This window comes from Diospyros lotus, chromosome 9 (genome assembly GCF_014633365.1).
Source record: "Diospyros lotus cultivar Yz01 chromosome 9, ASM1463336v1, whole genome shotgun sequence".
Taxonomy (NCBI): Eukaryota; Viridiplantae; Streptophyta; class Magnoliopsida; order Ericales; family Ebenaceae; genus Diospyros; species Diospyros lotus.
This window is the reverse complement of record NC_068346.1, coordinates 15,291,505-15,302,418: the sequence shown is the minus strand read 5'-3', so window position 1 is coordinate 15,302,418 and position 10,914 is coordinate 15,291,505. Positions and strand designations below refer to the sequence as shown.

Below are 10,914 nucleotides of genomic sequence, written 5' to 3'. Positions count from 1 at the left end.
AGACTAAGCCATTACAAGGCAAAAGCTAGCCAACATGCGTGATTTGTACGTCTCCTTCATATATCCACACCACAAGCCAATAACTGGGACCTGGTAACAACTAAATACTGGAAATAAGAATATCTATTAAAATCATTAGAATTTACAAAGTTTTATCACATGTTCCTGATCCATCCAAATTGAAACCAAAGCTGGGGATAGGAAGCACGTTCAGAAGATGGCTCACTTCAAACCAACGCTCAGTTAAGTTGAGAAGAGTATACAGATAAACCATTAATACATACAGTTTCAATAATGGTAGAAAGGCCTACTTTGCTGATAATGATAATGGTCACTGGACTCTAAATCAGGAACAAAGTCGTGAGACAACAAAGAATTCTGCAGGGACCGGCCTTCGGGTTCCTTGAGGAAGCCTTTTGTTTCCATATATGTCCGGATACCCGTAATGGCTCTGCTGAGCTTCGGATTGACTCCTGCCGGTTCTTTGAATGCACTCGTAAAGTCATGATAGACGACACTCAACAGCTTCTTGAATTGAGATTTGTATCTCCTGTAGAGACCGAATCCTGCCACCTGGTGGTACGATGCATTATTAATCAGCTTCACCTTCAAATTTCAATCAGCTTATGAGTGTGTGTGTGTGTGTGTGTGTTGGTTTTGTATCAACTTACTTCTAGGAATGCCTGCAGTGCAACTGCTGTATATAGATTTGCAGGGAGAGCATTCAAGAATCTTGCGAGCCACGACCAACCTTCGCCCAGACCATGCGCATGCTGGATGCCTTGAATCTCTGTCTGTCAAAGCACAGAGGTATATTAGCACGATACCCAATAAAAATTTAAAAGCTAGGCAGAGTGCAATGGACTTTGCCTGAGCAACAACAGGACAAACCTGAACAAGGGCTCCGTATAGGCTCATGTATGATGCTATTCCTGATACATAACTCTCTTCGTTCTCGATCTGTCCATCTTCTTCTTTGTACCCAATGGCTTTGTAATGAGCTGCTTTTGTATCAAATGATGACTGAAGTGGCAAGAACCATATTGATATCCATAAAAAAAAAAAAAGAAGAAGAAGCAATGGTAACAAAGAATGTTAGAATCCTAGAATAAATCCAGATTTAGAGAGATTGATTTGGGTCAACTTTCTGTTCCTATTTTTTGTAGTTCCCTTTTTTCCTAGTTTCCTACTCTTGTATATCCTAGAATATAATAGGATCTTAATGATCCTTCTCTATATATTGTATACTCCTCTATATGAAGGAAGGTATTCATTCAATAAAACCTTTGTTCCTGGTATCTGAGCCAGCAATGGTGCTGGTCTGATTTTTTTTTCCTTCCTCTTTCCATTCTGGTTTTGGTTCTAGTTTCGGTGCTGATCTGATTCCCTTATGGTGGCCAATACCCCTTCTTTGTCTACAGCAGATTCTTCCACCGCCTCGGCTGTTTCCCACCCATCTGCCAATCCCATACCAAACCTATCCTCGACCCTTGATTCTCATTCCCTTCAAATCACACAGCACAAACTCAAATGGCACCAATTTTCATGAATAGTTCCAATCTGTTTTGCTTGTCATAAAAGGCAAGGGCAAAGTCTGCTATCTCACTGGTACCATTCCTATGCAACTTGGGATGCTGAAAGCTCTATTGTCATGGCATGGCTCGTAAATTCTATAGAGTCTAGGATTGGAAGGACTTACCTCTTCTACAAAACAGCAAAGGAAATCTGGGATGTTGTTCAAGAAATTTATTCTGACCTTGAAAACACAGCTTAGTGTTTTGAAGTCTGATCTACTCTTTGTACCACCAGACAAGGGACAATGTCAGTCATAGAATACTACAATGTTTTAACCAAACTTTGGCAGGAGATGGACTTGTTCTATGATCACAGTTGCCACTGTCCTGAGGATGGTGCCAAGTACAATAAAATGCTAGAGAAGGAGAGGGTCTTTGATTTTCTACATGGCCTCAACAATGATCTTAATGAAGTTCATGGTTGTCTCCTTGGTGCCAAGCCTCTAACCTTCATCTGCGAAGCCTTCGCTGAAGTCCAATGTGAGGAGAGCAGCAAGCGAGTCATGCTCACCTGTCCTCCAAACCAGCCATCTGACTTAGGCTCCCAGAACTCTGCTGTAGCTGCTCACTGTAGTGATACATCCAATTCCACGAATCAGAAATCCAAAGGTAAACAACTCTAGTGTGATATTGCAACAAACCCTACCACACTAGGGACACATGCTGGAAAATTCATGGCAAGCCAGACAACTGGAAGCCGAGAAGCCAATGAGAACAGCATAAGTTTACCTACACAACTGAATCAACTACTAACTTTCTTTGAAAATCGAGCCCTCTTTTTCCGTTTACCATTGATCAAATGGAGCTTTTGCAAAATCTCTTAACCCAGTCCAAAATGCCTAAGGAACCTGAACCTACCACTCCAACTGCCATAGCTACGGTTGCTCATTGAGGGACCATTCAATGCTCTTTCTTATCTCATACCCTTTCAGACAATTGTTGGATTATTGATACAGGGGCATTCGACCATATGACTGGCTCATCCACACTAATTTCCACTTATGGAGCACATATACTGACAATATTAAGATTGCAGTTGCTGATGGGAGTATATCCGGCGTTGCTGGCTGCAGCACTGTTAATCTCCCTGGGTTACAATTGTTTTATGCCCTTCATGTTCCCCGTCTTCAATGCAATCTTTTTTCTATTAGTAAATTGACTACGGATCTCAATTGTGTAGTCATTTTTTATTCTTCTCACTGTGTATTATAGGACCTACCTCCAGGGAGGACAATTGGCAATGCTGACGAGTGAAATGGCCTTTACTACTTCTCAACTATGGGTTCTCCCTCACTTCCTAAGTCCCTTAATCCTGTCTCCTTGTCTATTGTTTCTAAGTGTGATGTTATGCTGTGGCATCAACACCTTGGCCACCGTAGCTTCCATTATCTTAAAACTTTGTACCCTGAAATTATTCATCAATACGATCTAGGTTTTTTGAAATGTGAATTGTGTTTATACTAAATCCCTATGTACACATCATTCCCCTCATCCGTACAAATCTTCCCAACCATTCCATCCTATTCATAGTGACATTTAGGGGGCCCGCTTGTTTCTCCAACCTAACTGGTACTCACTGGTTTATTACTTTTATTGATGACCACACTCGTACTCAGTGTTCGAAAATTCGGCCTAGGCAGCCGCCTAGGCATTAGGCGGCCACTGGCCATGGCGAATAAGGGCTGGTCGGCACCCTAGGCGCCGGGTCCGATTAATCGGGCCACGGCACTGCCTAGACGGCTGAGGGGACACCTAACCACCTAGGTTGCACGCGGCCTGGGCCAATCTATTTCCCCCTTCCCTTTCTCTATTTCCCCTTTCCCTTCCTCTCTCTGGTCGTTCATTGCGGGTCGTCTATCTCTCTCTCTCTCGCCGCCGATCTCGTCTCTTGGCCGGTATGTATCCATCTTCCTCCGCCTCCGATCTTGTCTTCCTCCGCTATGCATGCTGCAGCTGCTCGCTGCAGCAAGTAGCAGCAACTTGCTGCTTGCTGCTTACTGCTGCAACAAGCAGCAAGCTTGCGTTGGCAGCAAGTTGCTGTTATCTATAATACATTCATACTAGTTCATTAGGGAAAAAAAACAACCATTTTTCCTAGTCGCCGCCTAGGCGCCCTAGGCACTAGGCCCCAGCCTGGAGCCCGACTAGCGCCTAACACGTTTTTGAACATTGCTCGTACCTATTGGGTTTATTTAATGAAGGATAAATCTGAAGCTAGTTCCATATTTTCAACAGTTTCATAAGCTTGTTACTAGTCTTTTCCAATCCTCCGTTCATATCTTTCACAAGAACATAACTAATACTTTTGTGATCATAGTATATTTCACCAAAGCTTGTGTGCCTATACCCCTCAACAAAACGGGATAGCAGAACAGAAAAATCACCATCTCCTTGCGGTATCTTGATCCCTCATGTTTGCTGCAAATGTTCCACATTTTTTTTTTTTTTTTGGGGTGAGGCTATTCTCACCGTTGCCTATCTTATAAATCGGTTACCTTCCAAACCTCTCAAATTCCAAACCCCCTTGAGTTGTCTACTTGCTGCTTTTCCCAATCCAAATCCTAAACCCTCTTCCTCCTAAAGTGTTTGGCTGTATGATTTTTGTTCATAATCATCCCCCACATTGCGGCAAGCTTGCTCCTAAGGCACTCAAATGTATTTTTGTTGGCTACTCTCCCACACAAAAGGATTACAAGTGCTACTCCCCTTCCACCAAACGATTCTTTGTCTCTTGTGATGTCTCTTTTTTAGAAAATCAGCCTCACTATTCCAATGTGTCATGACCCTAAGGATTTCCCAAGGATAGATTAGTAAATATAATAGTAGGAGTTTACATTTCCTTTGTATTTTCTGTTATAAGGCTTTGTCTTTAGCTACTAGGCAGTTGGGTTGTTTGTTACATTGCACATGGGTGCAAGTGGGAGGCTGTTAGGCTAAATATAAGCCACAACTGAGGATGGAAGATTTTATGCTTGAATTGATAAACAAAGATCTTAATTCTCTCTCTACATTTCTCTCCAATCTCCCTCTCCTTTCTCTCTACTGCTCTCCCTCATTTCTCTCTACATCCTTCTCCCATTTCTGTCCATTTTTTCCTCTCCAATGATCTGTTCTTGATTCTATTTCATCAGATCCTTTTGATTGTCAATCCAATCCTAAGCTAAACCCTAGGTACTTGACATAATGCTTCTCTTTAGAGGGAGCCATCTCATGAAGAAAATCATTGGGATTTGTCTATTTCACTTCCCATTTCCCTTCCAACCTGTCCATCCCATATCCCAACACTAGAACAATCCTATCCTCCTTTGCTAGACCAACTCGAGCCTATTCAAGTAGCAAGTCAAGGGGTAGAACCAAATGCTTCAACTCAGACTATTAAGGGTTACTCAAGAAGGCCAAGAGCTCCTCCACAAAGTCATTCCTCTGAACTAAAGCCAAGTCCTTTTTTGGAATTCACGAGAGAAGAGGCTGCCACATTAGATGATCTTGATGTTCCAATTGCTATAAGGAAAGGGGTAAGATCTTGTACTAAGCATTCTATTTCCAATTATTTGACTTAGTCTAAGTTGTCTCCTAAGTATTGAGCCTTACCACTATGATTGAAAAAGTGGAAATCCCAATGGACATTCATTGTGCCCTTCAAGACCCTAAATGGAAAGAAGTATGTTATGTGCCCGAAAGTTATAAGGGCTCGATTCAGGGTGATCATTGCTATCAAAACTTCCATTGTGATGGCCGATGGACGAGGATGAAACAGATGGAATCGCAATTGCAACAAGCCTCCGCGGTAGTTGCAGAAGTGCAAATCCAAATGGGAGCATTGGAATCCTCAATGGATTCGATAGTTGAAAGGAGAATTGAAGGAGCGATGGAGAGTTGGCGCGAAGAGAGTCATGATCAGCACAATGGTTTACAAGAACATATGCACGAGCATAGTCAACAGCTGTGAGATTAGATGCAGCAGTTCATGGTCATGCTTATCGGCCAAATTCCAGTAAGACTCTCTCCCAATTTTCCCCCTAGAGAAAGATTCAAGCCATTTCTTCCCAGACAAGGGATGGCTCCTAGGCCTAAAGGATCTTCGGAATTGAAGATAGATCCACCTATAATTGGAGAAAATAATGTGGAAAAGAGACATGGAGTCCCTATTCTGTTGGTCAACTTGGATTTCCTATACCTAAATTGGAGATCCTGTTGTTTGATGGTTAGAACCCGAGATGGTGGGTTAGACGCTATGAGCGCATGTATAACATAGCAGAACAACATAAGGTTACCTTAGCCGCTGCTTTTTTGAATGATGTTGGAGATGCTTGATTCCAGGGGGAATGTAAGGTGAAGGAGAATTGTGTATGGGGAGATTTTGTGGAAGAACTATGTGATCGATTTGGAGATGAGGGCATGACAGATGTGGTGGAGTCGTCCAATAAACTTAGACAAGAAGGATCAGTGTAAGCGTACCAACAAAAATTCGAAGAGTTTAAATCCCTCATGCTAATACTAAACCCACCCTCACGGAAGATTACTTTGTCTCAAGCTTTATCAGTGGCTTGAGGGAAGAACTCTGGCCCAGGGTTAAGATGTTCTGACCTAAGTCCATTAAGCAAGCCACGGAATGTGCTAAATTACAAGAGGTGAGAGTCGAAGCCCTCATGAAGAAACAGAGGTGGATTGGAAGGATGGTACAAGGGGGGGCATCTCAACAGGGGAGTAAAGGGTATAACAAGGAGAATGTGAGGATCAACCATAGCAACAAGGGGATGGTGACTATCACCCCTGCCCAACCCTTGGCAGGGAGATTACTAGAACAAAGGAGGCAAGCATGCCTCTGCTTCTGCTGTGGGGACATATACACCCCAAGGCATCAATGCAAACAACAATTATTGTTGTTGAAAGGAGAAGAAGAAGTGGAGATAGAGGAAGAAGAAGAAGAGAACAATAAAGAGGAAATTGAAGAGGAAGAGAAGGTGGAGATATCCCTACACACCCTGAGGGGACTGACTGACAATAAGATAATCAAGGTTGAGGGCAGAGCACAAAACAACAAATTGATTATACTAATAGATAGTGGGAGTATCCACAGTTTCCTAGATGAAGGGACTGCTAAGAAGTTGAAGTGTACCCTTACCTGCACACATCCACTCTTGGTGACGATGACTAATGGCCAAAGGGTAGTGTGTAAATCATCTTGTGAAGGATTTTGTTGGCAAATGCAAGGAGAAGAATTTGAAGTAGATCTAAGGTTGCTAAAGCTCGGGCGCTATGACATTGTGTTGGGGGTTTGATTGGAGGAGGAATGTGAGTCCAATTTGATTTGACTTCAATAAAATGGAAGTCACTTTTGAAAAAGAAGAGAAAAGGATGAGACTAACGAGCAGTGTGGAGTTTGGGGTGTGCAAAATGATAACAAGGAAGAGGTTCTGAGAATGCTCAGGAACAAATTATCACTAGTGGCCCAATTATTCTCAGTCCATGCCATGGAAAGATCAAAGGAGGACATGAAGATAGAAGGAGAGCTAAGGTTCACCACTGATGAACAACCCAAAGGGCCATGGCAAGTACATGAACTTGAGTCTCTTGAGTCACTTCTAGTTGAGTCTAAGGACTTGTTTGTGGAACCCAATACCTTACCCCCAAAGAGACCCTTTAACCACACCATTAACCTCAAACCTAACTTGGAGCCCATAAACATTTGAGGATACCGTTACCCTCCCAAATAGAAAACCGAAATAGAAAGGATGATCAAGGACATGCTACAGAAGTCCATCATCAAACCTACCCTTAGTTTGTTAAGAAGAAGGACGATAGTTGGCATTTTTGTGTTGACTATTGCCAACTTAATGCCCTCACAGTCAAAAATAAACTCCTTATACCCATTGTGGAGGACTTATTGGGCGAATTGGGGGGTGCACAAGTGTTCACCAAACTTGACCTAAGATCTAGGTACCACAAGATCTGTATGAACCCAGAAGACATCCACAAAACTACCTTTCGCACCCACCAAGGCCATTACGAATTCATGGTAATGTCCTTTGGCCTCACCAATACTCCTGCAACATTCCAAGCCCTAATGAACTATATTTTTGAACTTTACCTACGCCAATTTATCCTTGTGTTATTGGATGATATCCTTATCTACAATCCCTCTTTTTCCCAATACCTAAGGCCCTGCTCTCTTTGCTATTTTTAGACCGTTTTCAGTTTCCAGTTTTCTAAAACAGTAAATTTACTTTTGTATTTTCAAAAACGCATTTTCGAAAACAAGAAAAAATTTTGTAAAGAAAACTCAAAACAACAAAAAATTGTTTTAGTTGTTTTCATCACAACTACGCTGAAAATTTCCAAAACGTGAAAAATGCTATAAACAAAAAGAACACGTTTTCAGTTATCTCAAAACAGACACTCAAAACACAAAACTAAAAATTAATTCAAAACTGAAAAATAAAAATTGAAATACGAAGAGAACAACCTTTAAGCCACTTAAGAACAACACTTCAAGTCCTTGGACTCAACCATTTGTATGTCAAGTGGTCCAAGTGTGCATTTGCACAACCTCATGTGGAGTACCTGAGGCATATAATTTTTGGTACATGGGCAACACAAACCACAGAAAAGTTGAAGCAGTGATCTCATGGTCCAAGCCTACACCATTAGGGCCTTAAGAGGTTTCTTAGGGCTTATAGGATACTACATGCAATTTGTAAGGAATTATGGCATGATAAGTAAGCAATTGACGGAGTTGTTGAAAAAAGAAAGGTTTCATTGGAGTGACAAGGCGGAAGAATCATTTGAGTTATTGAAAAAGGCCCTGAGTGATGTAACACCCCAAAACTTTGCTCAATTACTATTTACAATATCGGTAGCAACTTAATTATAACTACATGTTTCAAGGGGTTCATCATCCGCAACCACCATCAACCAAACAAGAACTAATCGGTCCCAGTAGCTGGCCCCCTTGCTCACAACACACTCCCAAAGATCGTATTGGTCGGGACTGCCCTATACACGTAGCCTTCTAAGCTCGACACGCTATAAGCCTATCCTCGGCATCAGCACTCCCACACCTAGAATGATGTCAAAAACAAGGTGAGCCACAAGGCTTAGCAAGTATAACTGAAATGAAAGGGCACAGTATGAAATCGACACAGAGCGAGCTCACACTACCTGTCATATGAGAGACGGCTATGCTATTACTAACAAAGCCCATATGCTCACACTAAACTTATCGATACCATGCAGCCAAGAACCCCATGCACAACCATGCCCCACTATGGTCACTCATGCCCTGTGCCATGACTTTAGTCACACTAAGCATAACGCTATACTACAGACTTTCACAAATGCATGAATGCTCATGCTACACGTATTAATGTGCACTCCACATGCCAAACGTACACATCTAGAAATGCCATGAAAGTAACCACGTGCATACCCCCCACATGCCGCACATAGATATAATGATGCCCAGATATAACCACTTAATTACTTGCTCACACAACATACACCAGTGTGAACCCCATATGCCATGTACGTGTAATAAGGAATCACGTAAACACTGTAGACCATCGTCCACCCCTCATCCTGGCTCTCGCCCAGGTGAGTTTGTTGAGCCGTAGCTCCCTCGGTTATCCATTGAGTATCCCTCGTCTTGGCTTTAACCCAAGTGAGTCTGGTGAGTTGTAACTCCCTTGGTTAACCACCGAGTCAATTAAAGATGGATATCCTCGTCTTGCAGTCACACCACCACACAAAATAATAGGTGCGCTAATGTCAGCATCAATATATCATGTACACACGTGACGAACTTGTGATCACGTCATGTTACTTCAATAACACACGTTTTTCATTCATATTGCTTTTCACGTGGTATACCCCATGTCATGATTTATTTCATGTTTAGTACGTGCTTATGCTCATGGAATGCAAATGGTCCCCAAGCCCACACTCGTCAATGCACTACCACCGTACTATGCATAACGTCAAATCCCATAACCCTTATCAACCATCATGCAGAGGCAACTTACTCGATACACACACAAGCCCGTAAATATCATGTCATGCATGCACACATGACCCCACTTATCCCACGCAACCACCCAAACCATTTGGTGCATACAGTTGATGCCACACACCGTTAACCCGCATTCATACGGCCGGTGGTAGGTCCCAGCCCACTACTTATAAGTCGCCATTACCGGTTAAGCGGAGGCTAGTCAATTAACCGTCATTGCCATGTGAGACAACCAAGTGGACACACCATTAGCTCCCCGGCCACACCGAGTCTCCCCAACTTTCTCTCTAAGAACCTAACCCCACATGGGTTCAACATCATTCCCAAGGAAGCGGGGCAATACAAAGCCCCATGATGGCTGGAAAGGAATATCGCAAGGGGTCTCATTTTCAGCTTAAAACCACCGCCAACAGCCTCATCAACAACTCACCAGTTATACAATGGTTACCATGCGTGTTTATGTAATTAATATGTGGAACCGAATCATAGTGAGGGAAGAAGTAAAATACACAAAACGATAAGGGCTTGTTAACGAATTAAAGAACGTACGAAGACGGGTTGAAACTTGCCTTTATATAGCCGATTCTCGCCTTCTCCGCACTCCCATTGCAGAGCATTATGTTTAAAATAAATAATGAGTCCACAGCTCCAAATAATTAATTTCAACCGTGAAAAACTTGTAATTTAACCATGCAAAGCTTCTAACAAATCTTTCTACTTACCTGGCCACTTTAAACGCAAATTAATCCGAGATTTTCCTCACTTTCCTTGGATTTTTCTCCTATTTTTAGCTGCTATTTGTGCCTTCTTCCCACTCCCAATTTCCTCCTCTATTCCACGCCTTCTTCTGCCTGATTTCTCCTCAAAATGTGGCCTTTTTATAGCAAAAATAAGCGGCCAAAAACGAGCCGCGTGGAAGCCAGCGGCTGCCCCCACCGCCTCCCCGAAACGACGTCATTTCAGGGATGGCTTGCTGGAAAAATCCAGCAATTTTCTCCAGCCTTGCGCGAGCCTCTGCGGAATTGAACCCGTGTCCCTCAATTGGCCCTCCTCACGCACGACTGCCCACGCTACACGTTGCCTTCAACCTATATATGCCCCCCCCCCCCCAATATTAAACTTAAGGTGATTTTACAGCCTTTTCCGGAAATTGCATTCAACGCCCACAGCTTCCGGTAATTACATACACACCACCATATTAATATCATTTACACCCTGAGCTTCTACAAATTCTCAAAGGCACCCCTTTCCTTAAATACATTAATTTCATAAATACACTAACACATGTTGGCAATTCCGTAAATACCCCCAAGCAAAATATTTGATTATCCT

General features: G+C 42.6%; 1 protein-coding gene across 3 annotated transcripts in view; it reads right to left on the bottom strand.

Annotated features, from left to right (window-relative positions):
- Positions 1-105: 105 nt before the first annotated feature.
- The window catches only part of LOC127810649 (mRNA export factor GLE1), a 69,066-nt gene continuing 58,257 nt past the window's right edge, over positions 106-10,914 (bottom strand). For all 3 annotated transcript variants that reach the window (XM_052350226.1, XM_052350223.1, XM_052350225.1), the window contains 3 exons: positions 892-1,023; positions 672-794; positions 106-573 (listed from right to left, as the gene is read on the bottom strand). In XM_052350226.1, the coding sequence (XP_052206186.1) occupies positions 289-573; positions 672-794; positions 892-1,023 (540 nt within the window). In that variant the 3' untranslated portion in view covers positions 106-288. The remainder of the gene's footprint in view (positions 574-671; positions 795-891; positions 1,024-10,914) is intronic.